This window comes from Pygocentrus nattereri, chromosome 13 (genome assembly GCF_015220715.1).
Source record: "Pygocentrus nattereri isolate fPygNat1 chromosome 13, fPygNat1.pri, whole genome shotgun sequence".
Lineage (NCBI taxonomy): Eukaryota > Metazoa > Chordata > Actinopteri > Characiformes > Serrasalmidae > Pygocentrus > Pygocentrus nattereri.
This window is the reverse complement of record NC_051223.1, coordinates 36,990,116-37,010,115: the sequence shown is the minus strand read 5'-3', so window position 1 is coordinate 37,010,115 and position 20,000 is coordinate 36,990,116. Positions and strand designations below refer to the sequence as shown.

At 42.1% G+C, this 20,000-nt stretch overlaps 1 protein-coding gene across 4 annotated transcripts in view; it reads right to left on the bottom strand.

The window, feature by feature from the left end:
* Positions 1-10,421: 10,421 nt before the first annotated feature.
* Positions 10,422-20,000, bottom strand: part of chst3b (carbohydrate (chondroitin 6) sulfotransferase 3b) — a 33,405-nt gene continuing 23,826 nt past the window's right edge. For 2 of the 4 annotated variants that reach the window (XM_017715294.2, XM_017715295.2), the window contains exons 2-3: positions 18,145-18,319; positions 10,422-15,533 (exon numbers count right to left, since the gene is read on the bottom strand). In XM_017715294.2, coding sequence (XP_017570783.1) covers positions 14,288-15,533; positions 18,145-18,224 — 1,326 coding nt within the window. In that variant the 5' untranslated portion in view covers positions 18,225-18,319 and the 3' untranslated portion in view covers positions 10,422-14,287. Of the gene's footprint in view, positions 15,534-18,144; positions 18,320-18,494; positions 19,106-19,936 lie in introns of those variants that run through there. The other 2 variants (XM_037543953.1, XM_017715296.2) reach the window with 2 other exon arrangements.

The following is a 20,000-nucleotide window of genomic DNA, read 5'->3' as shown; positions in this document are numbered from 1 at the left end:
CAAAGGCTTCACAGCCCACTGCTAAACTCGCTGAGCTAAGACGCCACGTTTTTTTGCTCACGGCGAATCAGTAGTAACGTCCACGGTTAAACTCCTAGCACAACCTGACAAACCTTTTAGAAAGATGTGCGGGTGACTCACATAAGTCACTTCAGTTCCATTTTAGGTGACCCTTTCTTTTACAGTCGCCTAATTTCTAGGCACTAACCAGGTAAGTGTGAGGTACAAACTCCAAAGTACTGGGTAATTATTTTCAGTAATAAGTTGGAAAGTACCAGGATAGTCTGAATTAATTATATTGAAATGTCTCACAGCTTCTAGGTATTACCCAGCTAGGGGTGAAGTATAAATTCCAATGGAATAGTTCATTCTTTTCAGTAATAAGATGATAAGTAACAGGATAGTCTAAAAGAATTACTATGAAATGTCTCAGAGGTTTTAGGTACTACCCAGGCAAGTTTGACATAGAGAATCCAAAGTACTGGGTAATTATTTTCAGTAATAAGATGGTAAGTAACAGGATAGTCTAAATAAATCACTATGGAATGCCTCAGAGGTTCTAGGTATTATTCAGGTTAGTGTGAGGTAGAAATTGGGTAACATGATGGTGAGCACCATTACAATCTAATTTAATTACACTGAAATGGCCATCAGGCTCTGGGTATTAAGTTTAAAAGACACATGATTAATAGCCTGAAAACTGGAAAATTATTCAGAGCAAAAGGGGATAAAAGGGGATTTTGTAGAAATCAATCAATCAATCAACCTTTATTTTGACTCGGAAGTATATTGAGGGCAACCCTCATTTTTAATGTAGCCGAGCATTTACAAAAACGGGGATTGACATGACAAAGAAAATAATAACTACATTTAATCATTTTAAATTAAAAGAAAATGTAAAATAACAGTAAATAGAACTTGAGATTTCAATGGTAAGAAATTAAGATCAAAAATAGATAAGAAATTAGTAAAGTAATAAAAAAATATGCACTGTACTGCATAGTAATATTTGTAGTAACTATAGTTATAGTACACACACACACACACACACACACACACACACACACACACATATATATATATATATATATATATATATATATATATAGGAATTATGGTGTGGTTTTAATAAACAGTTCAGATTCAGTTTAGTATTGATGTAATACAGATACATTCTACTTAAGGCTCTACAGATTCGAGTGACCTGAGCTCCGACTCACATCCTGTTATTTCTTTTGAAATTCCAGATAAAATATATGATAACTCATAGATACATTCCCTCTAATACTGACAATCTAGTACCCATGTGTCAAACACAAGGCCCATGGGCCTGACCTAGAACCTGTGAGACATTTCAGTATAATTCATTCAGACTATTCTGGTACTTACCAACTTGTCACCTAAATAATTACCTAGTACATTGGAGTTTATACCTCACACTTACCTGGTTAGTACCTAGAAATTAGGGGACTGTAAAAGAAAGGGTTACCCAATTTTATCTCTATGGCACTTTCTACAGCAGCTGTTTTCCCAAAGCAACATTCCAGAAATGCAAGTCAAGCCCTCTAATGAGCTTCGCTGAGGGAGAGAGTGTTGGGAGAAATTCCCGAGGAGCATGAGGAAGAACCACTCAGAGGAACCCTGCCTCAAAAAGCAAGCTCCCTCCTCTGGATCATGCATTTAATTTGGTCTGTAAAGATCTGGAGAAGAAACTGGTGGAACAATTATGGGATGGTAGATTTAGGGGAGCTTTAAACTGCTCATGGGCTACAGGTGGGTTGTGGGCCATATGGGTTTATTGACACAATATACAGAAGCTTGTCTTTTACAAGGTGATCAACAGAAAATCTGACTAAGAATCTAATGAATAAGAAGCCAGTTTCAGCCTCACTTGTACCTTTTAACTTAAAAACAGGAAGAGCTGAGAAGAGTTTGTTAACGCCAAATGTGATAAATCCGGTAGATCAATAAAAATTCAGGCTTGGAAGTTTCCATTAAGACCATACAAGTGCAGTGAGTTGGAATGTTGAGATGAAGATTGAGCTCATGTTTGCTACAGCTGTGCTCTGTCCAGTCCGTCATGCGATGCTTCTCCAGCAGCGAGTGGTAGAGTTGACTTGGTAAAACCATCAACATCAGCAAAACAGCCAAGGCCTATGACAAGCCATAGTAAACCTAAACCTAATCATCAAAGCTAAACAGATATAAAAAATGCTCTAGACCAATTCATGTATTACATTTGATGCATTGCGATATCAACAGATGTTTACCGTTTCCGATCTTTGCTGTAAAAACAAAAACATTTTAAGCGCTAAATTCACAGAAAACTGATGATAAATTTGGCTTTGGATGAATAGAAATTGACATAGTCTTCAGGACGAAATACACTTTTAAATGTCCACAGTTACATGTCTTAACGGCAAACGGAGCTTCTAATTCATGCATTCATGCATCATTACCAAACCGAAGGCTTGAGGCAATGGCGTGAAGTGATTAGAGGACCTAGAAAAGAAGCTGGAGTTTGACAGAGAGTGTAATGATTTGATTAGCCATAATACAGCACTGACAGAAAACTGACATTGAAATACAGCACTGACATTGAAATCCTTGTGTGGTGTTGGTGTGTTTGTTGCTCAGTGATCTGGTGGACCACCACATTATTGTTTATAAATACAGCCGCAACAATTTTACATAAAATACCAGATGTTTAAAATATCACAAGTGTCCAGCGTAGGGTTCTTCTTTAGCAGCTGTAGCCAGTCAGCAGCCTGCCCATGCTGTGTACCCTCTCTCTCACACACACACACACACACACACACACACACACACACACACACACACACACACACACACACAAAAACATATACACAAACACACACACTAACAGCAGGCCATGTAGGAGGCCAACAGAGTGAAGGACCACAGCACCTCCACACTTTTACTCCCTGTGGGTTCAGCCCAACTCCACATGTGTAATATAGATGGGGGGGGGTGAAGGCAAGGAGTCTGGGGATGAAAAAATAATAAATCACATCTTTTTTCTTTTGGTAAACATCGAAAACAGTCCCACAGACCTGAACACCACACAAGGGTTAATTGCAAAGACATCAGTGTAGAGACTCATTGACAAAACATTGTATGCAAACTTCACCGGTGAAGTTTGTGTCCATGTCTGTACGCTGTTCTAAATGCTGGTGTGGGGTTTTGTGTATAAGTGTGTTTGTGTGAGGGTGTGGTAAGTTGAGGTTAATGGTTCCCCGGGGTAAATTACTAAGCTGTAGTTCTGTCGGCTGTTGTAAATAGCAAACCCAGAACAGCAGTAAACACTCAGGCACTTCACTAGCTGCTCCTATAATACAGCGCTTCCTCGAAGGCAGCGCTCAGCAAAGTACTCACATATGGTGTTGACACGGACCAGGAGAGGAGCAGAGAATGAGAGGGAGAGTGAGTGAGAGAGAGAGAGAGAGGCAGAGGGGAGGCAGTGGGAGCCAATGGCCAAAATTAAAAGCAATTACCCCAAAGGCGTAAGCCGCAAAGCTCAAGCCCTGGCAACTGCGCCGCAGCGATGATGGTGCCACTTTGGGGTTTCTACTGGTTCCTAATCCGGGGCTTAATTGGCAGTTCCAGCAGAAGAGTTTTTAACCTGGATCAAATGCCCAGATTAGACAGAGTTCAGTGTCTCTCTTGTGTGAAGGGTGTAACCCATTGCCACCATCAGTATCTGTATGTGTTTAGTGCTCATACTATCTTCATAAAACAGAAAGTTTCTATTCTAAAGCCTGACTGGCTCAGCCCTGTTTTAAAACATTGGATAATACTCAGTATATTTAGTTTTAATATCTCCAGTCAAATTGCATGTTTTATTGTTTTTTTTTTGTTTTTTTTAAGTTAACACACCTCTACAGAAAACACACTTAAATATGGCATTTTTAGACCAATTTTAGTGCACAGTTTCTATTTACTTACTAAGTTCAATGGGAAAAAAGTGCCATAACTTTTGCACAATCCAGATTTTGTGGGTTTTTTGTGTCTTCGTTATTTTAAATAGCAAATAAACAGTCATTGTGTGTTAAAATGTGCAGAAATATGTTTTCTGTAGAGGGCGTGTTCGCTTATTTTCCCTTAGAAAATCTACATAATTTGCATATGACCACACACATCAACTGGAATCCATAGACAAACCATTGTGCTGTTCATAGAATCATCTTTGACTTTTGGGTTGCTTTGCAACCATAATATACTGTTGACACACTACATTGACTGGTTAATGTAATTATCATTACTAAGAACAGCATTATTTATCATAATGATGAAATCTAAAATGTTTTTCAACATGGCCTGACAACACCCCATTAACAGTGCAATGCCCTGCCTGCAGTGGGTTATTTATTTATTTCCTTAATCTATAGCAATTTCTTACTTAATGGATAAATCAAGTCTTCTGCAAAGTCAACATAAATGCAACACTTTTTTGTTGTTTACTTGGCCAAACAAGATGTGGGCATAACAAGCTGCTGTGTCTTGTGCATTGTATGTTGAAACAAGCCAGATCCAGATCTGACCCCTCCCAAACTGGACATGTCTGGAGATGTAACAAAAAAAATCCCTCGACACAGCACTGTGCAAAAGTCAGAGACCACCATTCACATTTACAAATTCCACTTGAAATGGCCTTTAATTAGTAGCTCATCATTTTTCAGATTAGATATTAGATATATCATAATCCACTTGCATTGAAGTGGAATTCAAAAGAAAAAAGTGAAGAAAAAAAACAGGAGACTTCAAAATAGAAAAAAAATAAAAATTCTTTAAAAATGATGCTCTCAGAACAATGGACTGACCGCCCCAGAGCCCAGACCTTTACATCACTGAATTGGGATTACCTGGATCATGAGAAGCAGAAAATACAACCAACTTCTTAGACTGAACTTTGGAGGTGCGTCTGCAGTTTTCTTTGAAAAATTGAAAGTGAGTCTCCTGAAAAGAAAGGGAGCTGTAATCAATGTGAAGGGTGGACGAATGCAATACTACGGCTTCCTTTCCTGATGCTGAAGAATGAAGAACTTCTACCTAACGGCAGTTTTGGCTGGAAATGAAACAAGTTACGAGGGAGTCTCTGACCCTTCCATGGTGCTATATAACACACCAAAATGTGGGAAACTAAAAAGTTGCACGCTGTGTCACGTTGTGCGCTGTCACGATTGGCTCCTCCCACTCCATGTGCCCTTTTTGTTTTGGTTTGGTTTGTTTTGACCCTGGATTTGTCCTTAATAAAAGTTGCCGCCTCATCACTCCACGTTACATGCGCATACACTCATGCACTTTCCAGAAATGCTAATAAAAACAACACATTGTTTATCACTTGCAAATGAGCCACTAGTGTCGAGCTCCGTGATGCTGAGTAAAAGCACTGTGACTGATTTATTAACCACTCATGCATTGGAAGCTGCTTGTTCGCCCATGTGTGAGAAAAGATTTGATGCTTATAAGCCTCATTACCAGTTAATCTGGCCGTAAGATCCAATTTTCTGGGAAATGACACTGAATTACTTTCTCTGTCTGTCCCAAAATCTCCACCAGCCCATCAACCTGCTGGATTCATCACCACTCAGTGTTCCAACGTTTGCAATTTATGCCCAAGTGTTACGTGTTCAATGCAATCAGTGCTGCTTTGTAGGCTGTAGACTCTGTTTTGGTCCAGTTCATTTAGAATTATGGAATCAATTTTGAGATAAGTAAGGCCTTCAATTTGAGCACTATGTACTGTATCCTTACTTTTAGACTCTGTGTTTTATTATCTACTCTCTGAATTTTGTAGGTTGGTATCGTCTTAAATCAGACTTTGGCGTCATCAAAAAATGACAAATCAATGTATGGTTGAATCACAGACAGCTGTTAGCAGGCTAATGTTAGTAGTCATAGATATCCACACCCAGATGCCACGTTGGCTGTTGTTCTCTATCTGAGGCGATACGTCTGCACGTCCGCCATGTTGGGGAGGTCAAGACCTGCTTGTGAACACATTCACTCGTATTGAGAGGCGAAGAGTCTCGGGATTTAATCAGCCACAACTTCCGTATTACTCAACCGATTTTCACCAAATCTGTTTTCTTATAATCCTCAGACTCAGATTAATCCAGGCTGCCCGGATCTGCTCTCAGTAGCTTTTATTCTTTAATAACTGATCATGATAATTAGCCGTCCAGACCAGCAGGAAAGTATTGAGTCTGCACCTGACGTTAAAAACCCAGTTTAGCGTGAGAAACACACACACACACACACACACACACACACACACACACACACACACACACACACACACACACACACACACACACACACCAGCAAATCCATCAGTGTGTGAATCACTTCTAATCTTAATACACATCAATATAAAATAAACCCCCTCCCAAAACACAGCAAGAAGGACGACGCTAAAGCTGGCTTCCTATTCACCAGCTTCTTCTATGAGTTTTCCCGTTCCACCTTAAATAGTGCAGCAGTCACTTTCTGGCACGTGAAACTTCACCATTTAAGGTGGAATGGGAAAATTTGAACAAGAACCCAGTGAATAAGAAGCTGACTTCAGGTTAGAGTAAGAAGGTGCTAACATTAATCTAAGAATATCTACACGGATTAAGGGTTGCTGTAATTTACCGCTACAAAGCATCAACCATCACTGTAAATAAATAACTACTACATAAAGTTAAGACCCCCTGAATAGACTATTAAATGAAATAAACTTAATATAAAACCAGAGAAAAAACAATCACATCAACAGGTTCTCAACACAGCCATATCTACACACAAACATGAGCGTGGATCGCTGCGTTCCCTCTGTTATATAATCCCATCTCGATTTCTGAGGACAATGTTCTTGAAACAGTGTAATTTGGGGAGTATCTGTCTTAAACTGCCGCTCTGTAATGGTACTGAATGCGGTCCAGCAGCAGTATTGACCGCCCCATCCCTGGGCTGGACCCAACGCGGCATCTGGATATGTATGTCTGTGTTAGTAATCTAAAGTTAGTTATCACATTACATGCCAGGTTCCCATTAAAACATTTTGAAATCTTTATCTGCTGATCACACACAGAATAAAGTAATCAAAACAACCTCTCTGTACAAACAGGGCTGCATCTCTAGAAGTCGGTTTCACTTTTCTCCTCCTGTTGCTGCACCAAAATGTATGTTCATAACATCTAATCCACACCTGGTAAAATCTGTTTATGACCCAGCATGGGCTTGTCTAACCTTAATGACCGGGCATGGACTGCATTATACGTCTGTGGCGTGAACGACAGCGTTTAAAAAGGAACATTATGAGCGGCTGTAGTAAAAACAGCCCTTCTAGCATGTGAGCCTGTGCGGCTATTTTGTGGTCCACTGTGGCCTTGCTGAGCTACTAAGACTGTACTTACGGCCTTTACAGTTTCCTGTTGAAGTCACACAATGCTTTGTTGAAACGTATGTTGAAATGTCGGCTTTGGGACGAAGCTTATTATTATGAATAATAAAAAAATGTGAGACTTGACCAAAATGTGACTGAACCAGAGGTGTGGACAAAATCAAAAAAGACTTGCAACTCAACTTGAACACTGATGACTCAGACTTTGCCTTGAACTGCGATGACCTGGATTTCGACTTGAACACCAATGACGTGGACTCTGAATTGAACACAGTTGACTCTGACTTTGACTTGAGCGCCAATGACTGAGACTTTGGATTGAACACCAATGAGTCTGACTTTAACTTGAATGCTGATGACTCTGAATTTAGATTAAGCACAGACAAATCAGACTTTGACTTGAGCACAAATGACTCAGACTTGGGATTAAACTCCAGTGACTCAGGCTTTGGTGTGAACACAGACAAATCAGACTTTGGGATGACTCAGACTTGGGATTTAACTCCAGTGACTCAGGCTTTGGTGTGAACACAGACAAATCAGACTTTGGACTGATCACCAGTGACTCAGACTTTGACTTCCACACCGATGAGTCTGACTTTAGCTTGAACACAGATCACTTGGACTTTAGATTGAACACAGACAAATCAGACTTCAGCACTGATGACTCAGACTTTGGGTTGACCACCAATGACTTGGACTTTGACTTGAACACAGATGACTCAGATTTTGCCTTAAACTTCGATGACATGGATTTTGACATGGATTTTGAATACCATTGACTCAGACTTTAGACTGAACATAGATGACCTGGACTTTGACGTAGACATGGATGATTCTGACTTTGACTTGGAACACAGATGACTCTGACTTTGCCTTGAATACCAATGACTTAGACTTTGACTTCAACACAGGTGATTAGGACTTCAACTTGAATACTACTACTCCAACTTTGACTCAAAAAGATTTGAGACCCAAATTGGAGGAAATATGAAGAGGCAGACTTTGAACACAGACTTTGACTTGAGCGGAGAGAAGATTTTGCCTTAATGTCTGATGACATGGATTTTGACTTGAATACCAAAACACAGTTGACTCTGACTTTGACTTGAGCACCAATGGTTCTGACTAATTGAACACAGATGATCTGAACGCTGATGACTCCAACTTTAGATTAAACAGACATATCAGACTTTGACTTGAGCACAAATGACTCAGACTTTGGCTTGAACACAGACAAATCAGACTTTGGACTGAACACCAATGACTCGGACTTCAACATTGATGACTCAGATTTTACCTTAAACTCAGATGACATGGATTTTGATGTGAATACCACTGACATGGACTCAGATTAATTGAACACAGATGACCTGGACTTTGACTTGAGCACCAGTGACTCTGACTTTAACGTGAATGCCAAAAGTGCACCAAATGGGAAAGAGATAATGTGGTCCAATATCTGTTACTACAGTTGTGTTTTGCTTTTTTATTCCAGTTGACAAGTAAGAGACAGTTTACAAACAAACAAAATTCAAACGAGCACCAATAAGCCTTTGCTCTGCCCTTTAATTCCAGTCTTACTGACCAGATTGCAATTTCCCTCTGGGATCAATAAAGTTTTCTGATTCAGATTCAGATTCAGACTAACTTAGTATTTTATAAAAGAAGCAGAGCTCTCTCTGTTTGAGTGGCATATGCAGTTCAAAGCGAAGGTGACGGGCCTGGAATCCTATGCTCCCAAATAATCCCAGTGGGTAGCGCTGTCGCCTAACAGCACAAAGGGCCTGGGTTCGATTCCCCGGCCGGGTGACCAGGGTCCTCTCTGCGTGGAGTTTGCATGTTCTCCCTATGTCTGTGTGGGTTTCATCCGCATCCAAAGACAAGCTATCAGGTTAATCAGAGATGCTAAATTGCCCCTCTGTGTAAATGTGCATGTCTGTGTGTCCATCCTGTACGGACTGGCAACCTGTCCAGGGTGTTTCCTGCCTTCTTCCCAGGGACCACTGGAATAGGCTCCAGCACCACCCCCCACCCCCCCCCACCCCCCAACAACCCAGGTGTTCTTGTATCACGTTCAAAAGTTGCACCACTATCTTTGTAGACCATTATGTCTGTCATGATTGTCTGGGTGTTCAGTAATTTATTTTGAAGGTCGCTACAGTCGTATGCAAAAGTTTTCACGCCCCTGGCCAAATGACACATTCTGTTGATTTTTAAAGTGAAAATAAGTTAACACGTCCTCTACAAGGAAAACCTTCAGTTTGGGATTTTCTGCTAATTTTACTGCACAGTTTCTATATAGTTTAACATATTTGGAAAAAAAAATCGAACTTGAAAATTTTCATATCATGAATAAACTTTTCCAAAAGCCACATTTTGTGGTTTATTTCTTACCCAATATGTTAAAGTTAGCAAATAAATAGGCATTATGTGTTCAAATGTGCAGCGGCGTGTTCTCTGTACAGGATGTGTCAACTTATTTACAAAATTATAGACATGTCATATGAGCAGGGAGCCAAATATTTTGCATAATGATGTTGATTTATTAGGCTACCATCCTATTAACAAGGTACCATTAAATAGGTAATGTATGGCGTCACGTTTGCTGAAGAATGGACGAGTCCCCAGCTGTGAACAGTTTATTTTAAAGTAGTGAATGACTAGTAAGCTGTAGATAGTGATGCACAGATACATGACTAGGAAAGTCGAGATCAATGGCATACTGAAATCCATAGATTCCCACCTCCTGCACCAGGCTACCCGAGGCATCGTCCCATCCCAAATGAAATTACTGGGTAGACAGACAGCGAGACGCATTAAACTGTCTGGTGTCTCTGTGCTAATTAAGGAAGGGTGAATTGTAGTCACTTTCTAGCAGTGCATACAAATATCCTGCACTGCCATTTACAATTTGTGCTCTAGGCTTCTCATTCTGTGCGACTCCACCAAAAAGTAAAAACAGTGTTGCGTTTGAGATCCTAAGGACATGAAGAAGAGACAAGAACACGTGTTTAGTTTCCCTCAATATATTTCACAAAAGTCTTTGACATAAATAGTAGAAACAAAGAACAGGTCTAAACAGAAAATAAAAAAAAGGCACTGTTTACTTAAAATACAGTTTTAGCCACAATATGACGATCCTGTTATGTAGCAAACATATCTACCTCCTAGCTTTAGGGTAGTACTGTCCAATAGAGCCAGCAGGTTCAGAACACATGAAACGCTTCACATATCCGGGCCCAGACACACCAAGCCGACCAAAGCTAGCACCAGCTTGCACAAGACACGCATGTACTTACTGTATTTGTGCTAAAAGGTACAGCTCTGTATAGCAGGAGCTGTGGTCGGTAAATCTGAAAAACCACAGCATGCAAAGCAAAGACTATAGTGTTTGAATGTGTTATAAGCTTTAACCTAATGTGGGAAAGTGAAACCAGTGTTGGCAGAGCTGCATGAGTGAAAGTGAATGTTTGTACTTTAAACAGTAAAATTAAATGTCTGTTCATAACTGTATTAACACAAGCCAAGTCCTGTTTATGTTTTAGGCCACAGTCGAAGCCTCTATCCGTGTCTAATTCATAACCGTATTAAATATTTTCTCATTGGAAATGAAATATGTAATATAGCTCCTAAAAATCTGGACATTCAGACAGCAGGAGTCAAAACAATATGTAAAATGCCCATCACTGGTGATTAAACGGTGCTGCTTGCACCGAGTCTTCTCTGCGCGCTCTGTTGCGAGTGCCTGTTTCTTGCCTTGCCCTCTTCTGTTTCTCTCCTTGCCCATGCTGTGTCTCACGGCCCACCCCCAACAGCGATTCAACATGCTTAATCAGTAGAGACGGCACTGACCAGGACCAACTAGCCCCACTAGTTTTGTTGCACCAGTCATGAAGCTACAGATTATAATTTCCACCGATGCTCACTGGCAGCCTGGTGGCGTCTGAGCACCGGCAGTCGGCTTGGTGTGTCAGGACCCTAAATCCCTGATGTTTTGGTCCCTTTTATTCCATTAGTCATTAGTGACTTGCGTCAACAGCCTCAACACTTGAGATACATCTACACATTTCTGCAAGCCAGCTGCAGAAAGAATGTCAGAATCACACACTACTACACCGTAAACATCTGCTCACAGAGAAGACCCCCTCCAAAACACACACACACACACACACACACACACACACACACACACACACTCAGGCAGTTGCATTAAACTTCAAACAGCAATTCAATCACAGAACAGAAACAAGCCATAGGTGGTGGGAGACATCCCCCTGGAGGGAGAGAGAGGAGGGTTTTTGTCTTTGACTGACAGCCCCAAGCATGAGGACTCTGACCATAACGTTCTGTCGTCTCTTACTGAAGGAATACATCACCTAGAAACCGGGTAAATGAAAACAGTTGATGCTGTCAAAAGTTGTCGCAAGATTCTGGCAGGGACAGCTTCCAGGGTTGCCACCTGTCCAGGATTTTCTTGGATTGCCCAGGTTTTTGCTTGCCTGTCCAACCTGCTTGAAAAACTAGCACAACCCAGCTTAGCGGACCACCAGCAAAACCAGCATATCGCTGCTGTCAGAAGAAAACTTTACAGGAGAAGGAAAAAACATACTTTACTTTTAATGTAAGTCAATGGAACCAGAGTTTCTTCCAGTCAATTTGGGTTGTTTCCTTTGGTCCATATCTCTTGAAATTTACATACAATATGACGGGTAACATGTATTTTCAAATTATGTCAAAAAACTGAAAAATGTAAAAAAAAAAGGTTTTCTTCCGACACCAGCGAGGGTCTGACTGCTGTATATTAATGTGTATGTTTATAGCCTAATGTGTATAAATGTTTATTTACTTTTTATTCATGTTTGTATTTAAGCACTAAAAGAGTGACGCGCCTAAGATACACTCACCTCAATAAACGTGATTTGATTTGATTAGTTCAGATAACTGGACAATTGTTTGGGGCAGCTGCACTGCTGTCGACATGTTTAGGCACCGGGCAGTACTCCAGCGCAGGGTTTGGATCTGCAACTGACCAGACGTCTGTCTACCTTAGACTGCATAATGAGCTGCTCATCTACTGAATCTAGCAGAGAGTCAGGTTACTGCACATTACTGCAACATGGGCGTGACTGATGGGTCTAAAGCAGTGTTGCTAGGCCAACTATGATACTTCTCTGTTCTCAATGTCACCTTGACAAGCCAACATGTTGGTACATCATCCATAGAGGAGGAAGTAACTTGCCTTCTGTGAAGGATAATAACTGTGGGTTGAATCTGTTGATAAGCTAATACTAGAGCTAACAAGCGCAATACTGGATGAGGGCCAGTCAACAGTTGCATCCCACCACACAAATTCACTAGTGTTCACTAGGAATTCACTAGTGTGGTGTATGGTAGTATGTGGTTTTGGGTTATTTTACAGTAAAATACTGCTTGGTTATTCTTTACTGTGTTACAGGATCATACTGTAATATACCAGGTGATCAGTTTACAGGAACATAGAGGACAAAGGAGGTTACAATAATCGGGTTGCCAGTAAAGTACTGTACATTTGCAGTAAATAACAGTAAAATACTCTAAAATACTTACTGTGAAAATGTAGTAATGCCAATAAATTACTGTAAACTTTATGATCTTTTTTTTACAGTGTAGTAGTAGTGTTGCACTTGTTAGCTTTAGCCTTAGCCTGCCTACAGATTTAACCCAAAGTGGCTTTAACAGTGTCCTTGGCTTCTGAACGATAACTAATCTGTTTTTGAGGCCTTTGTCTACCGCTAAATGTTCCACCGAGCTACTAATTTATTTAGTGAAACTAACGTTACGATTCTCAGTGGTTGCTGTTCAGAAAGTAAACAGTATCCAAAGAAATGTCAGATCGATAGCTGCGTCTTCCGCCTGCCTTTTTGGCCGTATTGTTCCACGCACTGCATGACGAGTCTCGACGTTTTGTGCGTGTTTAGTCGTAGGTGTACTGCGGTCATGCGCAAACATCGAAGTGTGTGAGTTGAACGCGTCAACTTTTGACAATATAAACTACTCTCATTACGAAGGTTGCCACCTGGACAGGGTCTTGGCTGCCTGTCCAGGGGAAAATGATGCCATCCCTGGACATAAAATGTCCAGGAATCCAAGCACTTTCATATGTTAGTATTTCTTATGAAGTTTAAACTGCTATTTCTATCCAGTCGAAACATTTGTACATAAAGAAAGTTTGAATAGTACACATTGCTAATCGAGTGTCCAGGGCTGAGTGCTGAGGTGCCAACCCTGCTCATGACACCGGTTAATAAATGACAGAAACCAGGCGTTATTAAGTTAACTTCCTTAAGCCAGTTTGCCTTCCACTCAAAGTCAATCTCATTGGCATTTTTAGTTGAAGCATCTTTGTAACTTATAACATATGAATCCTTGGCCTTGGGGTTTCTGATATGTGTTCCGTTTCAAGTTTCATCCTTTGGAACAAAAGCAGCATCTGTGATTGAAACCTGAACCAGACGCAGAGTAGAAAAGATAGATAGGAGTTTTCCAGCGTTCGTTATGATATGCGATTTACATCTCCGTTAAAATACATGTAAATGCTAGAGAAACGCAGTCTGAGAGTCTTGTGTTCTACATAAAATACATGTCTGAAAAAAATATCTCTTTCAGTATCGTTCCCTCTGTCGTTTCTCTCAAGGTAGCACTGTTTTATTTGTTACTTATGGGATTGAATGAGATCGAACAGACTGAATAAAGTAAGATTTCTCCGGTCCTATTTTGTGCTAATGTCCCTAATAAATATAAAACACAATAAAAAAAACATGACATCCAGCTCTGTCTCTTAAAGGTGAAGTTTAGCTTACTGAGTTCTGAGTAAAAAAGACGCAAGACTCTCTGTAGTCATAGAAAAGTCCTTTCTTCAATCAAGCTGACTGACAAGTCGCTCAGCATCTCTTCGCTTTCGGCAAACTTGTAGCCGAACAGAGTCATGGCAGGGCCGCACACCTTCTGCACCATCTGGGCTAGTTTAAAGGGCATGTTAACCCTCCACTTCTCCACCTGCTGGGAGGAGTTTTTCTGGGTGGAGTAGACTCCGCTAACCTCGCTGGAGGCATGAGTGTTCTTCAAGATCCAGTCCTTCACTTGGGAAGTGAAGGGGATGCCAGTGAAGTGGTACATCTCCCCAGCTTTCCGCATGGGAAACCTAGCAATGTCCTCGTAGCGCACCAGCATGTAGCGCCCGCGCAGCCAAGCGGGCCGTTTCAGGCCCGTTTCTGCGGACATTCGGATGTTGTCGCAGTTCCCTTTGAGCTTCCTCACTTCGTCGTCATCCTCAGGAACTTCACCGTCAGTGGCCCACCTCTTCCAGTTCTTGTATTTGGCTGAAAAAGCCACCATTCTGGACGCTAGCACCGCGCGCGGGTCCCGGACCAGCTGGATGAACTTTATGTCCAAGCGCGGATCTTCCACTAGGGGGCGCAGCGTCTCTAACTGCCGGACACGCACGGACTTGATGGCTCTGTGCTGCTTCTGCAGGCAGGACTGCGAGGCCAGAGTGAAGTTCAGCGGGCCGCAGCGGCGGGTGCGACAATGGAAGCGCTCAAACACCTTCTTGACGAAGGGCGTGCAGACGGGGTCTTCGCAAAGCGACTGGCTGGATTCCCTGCGGAAAAGCGAAGTCGTGACATGGTCCTGCGGCGGGGGCTCGATAAAGCTTTCCAAGAGAGAAAATTCGCACAGGAAGAGCTGCCTGAGGACGTCCCGGTAGGCCGAAGCCGAAGCTGTAGCGTTTGTCCTGCCGCCTTCCAGAGTTAGCATGCGCTCCACGTGCCACAGTGGCTCGAACAGGTAGAACATGTTCGCCCCCTGCTGGTTAAAAAACTCTCCCACGAAGGAGGACCCTGTGCGGGTGCTGGCCAAAAGAAGGATGTGTTTCCTCCCGCCGGATGCAGAAGCAGAAAGCAGGCCTCCCTCGCCAGCCTCGGTGAAGTTTTCCAGGCGCCGGTTTGTGTATCGGTATGACAGAGGGTCAGTGTAGTCTGGAAAAGGCACGCTGGAGCCATTCTGTCTGATACTGATCCAGCTTAAGCCACCAGTCTGGAGGGGCGTCTGAAGCGTCTGCTTCAGAGAGAGCTTATCCGAGACCCTTAAAAACAAACAGGTAAAAACTTCACAACTGGTGTATTTATTTAAGCTCAGATTCAAAGATTCTTGCCCAAAGGCTCCATAATAAATCTGATTCTCATCTAATGAGAATTCCACAGCCTCTGATTGCTTAGATTAAGTGCACCGAGAACGCGAACAGAACTAACATGCAAATAGAAAGAAGCGCCTATTTGTAGGGTATTTTACTGTCTTAAGAAATATATTTGAATTTAAGAAAAAAGTCCTGGACAGCGTTGCGCCAGGTTTGCGTAGGTTCATGCTTAAGTTTGGGCATAAAGTCTTTACTGAGTCCTCAGTTACACTAATTCCTTTCCAGCTATTCTTTTACTAAATTTGGTTGCACCGCAAATCTGTAAGTCGTGTCTTAACTAGTAACAACTAACTAATGCGTACGTCACTTTAACACGGCGACAGCACCATCAGGACCAGTCAGTAAACCCGTTGCCATGGAAACACAACAGCAGCCACTCTGACTTTTTTAATGGAAACACATCCAGTGTAGAAGAGAACGACGTGTACAAGTTAAACTGAATAAAGCTAATTATCTCCAGTCAGGATCTGTTTATGCTTTAATATTTCCTTCAGAAATACCAGGATGACCGTTTCTGGATCAGTTTAGCCGTCTGGGTAGCTGCTGAGCTTCGTGCTCGGAGTTTAAACCAGGGCGATGATCAGAGCTTAAAGTAAAATCTCAGCGTATAGCGTTTAGGATTTCTAGCTTAATTAACCAAAAAAGTCATGGTTTTGGTCCTTTTTGAGCTTTTAATGCGTTTTTTGATGGTTTCGCCAAAACGTCATATTTAGTAACTAATAAGCTCGACGTTAAAACTAGTTTGTGGTGCAACCCGTTCCAATAGTAAACACTTAGGTTACAACTAGCCTACGTTTGAACTTACGCAGAGCTGGTACAATCAGCCACAGATGAATTGCTGTTCTTTATCCCATTTTTACAGTAGCTATAAAACACTATTTCTACTCCTTTCAGAGCTTCACTTTTCTTCAGTAATGCTGACTGAATTTTAATGGAAATACGTAGGATTTACAAAAATGTAAGCAAACTAGATTTTCATCTTTGTAGGTTAACAAGCACGAGTTTTGAGTTGTACTGTTTGGTATTTTTTTGGATTTAAATGCTATTTTTACAGTGGCAGTGGTACCCAAATTTTATATGCCTGCAGTTGTGATGTCTCTGTGAGGTAAGAGGTGTGAATAGTTTCACTCCACCTTTCGCCCAGTTTCACTAGCAGCTCAACAGAGTCACATTTCACACACAGACAGACAACATGCCCTAACTGATCAGATGACAGAGTTATAGACGGAAATATTTTATTTGATTATCTGATTATTAATTAAAAATATAAGAGTCGTTCTCCATTTTGCTGGCGGAATGGCCTCTAGGGGGCCTGCAGAAAGAGTTTCAAAACAATTTCTTTCCTTTTTCTTATTAAAAATTCGACAGCTATTCTTGAAAAAGATGTTCTTAAACAGTTTCTCAGACTAACAACAGTCTCAGACCTTACGTAGCCTGGATGAGTTGATTTCTAAAACAAAAGTCGATGCCAAAAGCTGCTGAGAGAGACAGACTAGCCAACTAGTTAACTCTCTATTGCATGATGTTGCCTCAGGGCAACAAACTCATTTTGCTCAATTTACAATGTCTTTACAAGATTTAAAGACAACAGTAGGGGTAACAATAAAGGGAAGAGTTTGAGTAAGTCAATAAAAAGCGTGTACTTGGTCATATTATCTCTTGGTGGGCTCATTTATACCTCTTTTGCCTCTGTTGCCTGGAAGCAACACTATGTGACAGTGGAATGGATTCAGCCAATCACAAGCCAGGTCTCTCCACTTCAGGGAATAAGACTCTATGTCACTTCTTCCCCTTGTCTCACAATGTTGCCTCAAGGCAACAAACTCCAAAAAGACCCCTGCACCCTTTTTTATGTTTTGAAATTAATAAACAAGACCAATTATTAACAATCAATATATAAATTATGAAATAATTTAATAATCAAGGACCATTTTAAAGTGAATGCAAGAAAGTTTTTAATTTGCTCTCATAGTGTAGTGCATGTAGAAGAGGGTTAACAACGCTATATTGGCTGAGCACTCCTGCTTAATGAGCCAGGGCCCTGTGGTTGACCCCTGAAGTTTAATCCCTAAACCACAGTCTCATCCATCTCTTCAGTTGTGATCTGACCACAGAGCAGGTCATAACGTTAGAAAAAAGCCATAAGAATATAACCCAGTTATTAACGTCATGAAAGATTTCATTATCAGCATCAATGTGAGATGCAATTCAAGCTTTGGTAGATGTAAAAGTAAAGGCTGGGAAATCTTGACTGCACATCTGTCTTACAGCTGTGTCATGTGTAATTTGAAGCACCTGCTTTAGAGCCTAAGCCAGCAATTAGCCGACAGAGCACTGACAGGACTGACACACCTGAAAGAGTCAGATATATGCAGCGTGTCATCTCTGCAGGCTCCTTCAGAGAAACCACATTACCGCAGCTCTTCCTTCATAAACTGAAGGTGGTCGCTGTGAGACGTGTGACGATACTTTTAACAGAGAGAATGAGACTTTCTCTTACTTTGAGAGGATGTTGCTCTCCTTCTCGATGATGACCAGAGCTACGATGAAGATGAAGCAGATGGTGTATTTGATCCTCATTCTTGTGCGTGATTATGTCCAGGTTATGTTTCCACAGACTGGAAGGTTAAGGGAACCGGCCTCCCTCAGATCTTAGCCGCACCACCAGCTTAAATCTGAAACACACAAACACAGCTTTTAACTAAGGACCTTCAATTTCCTCTTAAATGACCATTTCATTTAATTCATTCAGAACCATCCGCCAACTGGGTTTGCACACTGTGGAATTAGACCTCTGCGTTTAACCCATCAGTGCAGTGAAACACCCACATACATGCAGTGAACACACACCCTAGGGGGCACTGAGCACACATGCCCAGAGCGGTGGGCAGCCCTATCCATGGCGCTCAAGGAGCAGTTGGGGGTTAGGTGTCTTGCTCAAGGGCACTGACTGCTCCAGCCCATGATTGCTCCAGCCTGTGACTGCTCCAGCCCATGACTGCTCCAGCCCGTGACTGAACCAGCCCATGACTGCTACAGGCCATGACTGCTCCAGCCCCTGACTGCTCCAGCCCATGATTGCTCTAGCCCCTGACTGCTCCAGCCTGTGACTGCTCCAGCTCGTGACTGCTCTAGCCACTGACTGCTCCAGCCCCTGACTGCTCCAGCCCCTGACTGCTCCAGCCCATGACTGCTCCAGGCCATGACTGCTCCAGCCCATGACTGCTCCAGGCCATGACTGCTCCAGCCCATGATTGCTCCAGCCTGTGACTGCTCCAGCCCATGACTGCTCCAGCCCGTGACTGAACCAGCCCATGACTGCTCCAGCCCATGACTGCTACAGGCCGTGACTGCTCCAGCCCATGACTGCTCCAGCCCCTGACTGCTCCAGCCTGTGACTGCTCCAGCCCATGACTGCTACAGGCCGTGACTGCTACAGGCCGTGACTGCTCCAGCCCATGATTGCTCTAGCCCCTGACTGCTCCAGCCTGTGACTGCTCCAGCTCGTCAAGAAGATGAAGATTAAAGGCTCTGACTCACTACTCAGTCAACTAAACACAATGCACTGATGCAAGTGTCTCTAAAAACATCAGTGAGATAAGAGGCAGCAGTTCTCACCTAATCACACCGGAAGTGTGTATCTTTGTGTGTGTGTGTGTGTGTGTGTGTGCGTGCGTGTGTGTGTGTCAGTAGGGGCATTCCACATTCCTGAGCTGAGTGTATAATGGTAGTTTTGGCAGTAGCAGCAGCATCATAACTTCATTATGCCTGACTCAGTTTGATGGCACTCAGTTGAATCAGCTGTCGTGTGGAGGAGGTGTGATGACTCTCCTGGTCTCTGAAGCCCACCCAGACGGAGAAACACAGACTGAGCTCAAAAGCGAAGAGCAAAAGCTTCTCTGTGTCTGTGCCACTCATAGTTATCATAGCAACGCTCTCTCTAAACTCCCCAGGGCGGCTTATAACCGAGCGTTTCTGTGTATGAGATAAAATCGCTGCTTTGGTTGGTTCTTTTCTGTGGTCATTATGTTGAGTGTCAAAATAAGGTGAATTTCCGATGAGGGTCTGTTTGGTCTTATTTGAACTGATGATCGCTGTGTAACTTATTCACTATTCACTACGCAGTGTTTTCTGTGGGAGTCACCACTGTAAGATTGTAAGAAGTGCAAAATTTATCGTGGAGTATCTGAACTGCACTACAAAATACTGACACACTACCTTTTAAAAAGTGAAGTTAGTATTTAATTATAAACTTTTAACAGCAGTAAAAATAATTAAAGACTTACACTTACCAAGCACTTCATTAGGAACGCTACACTAATACTGGGTAGGACCTCCCTTTGCTCTCAGAACAGC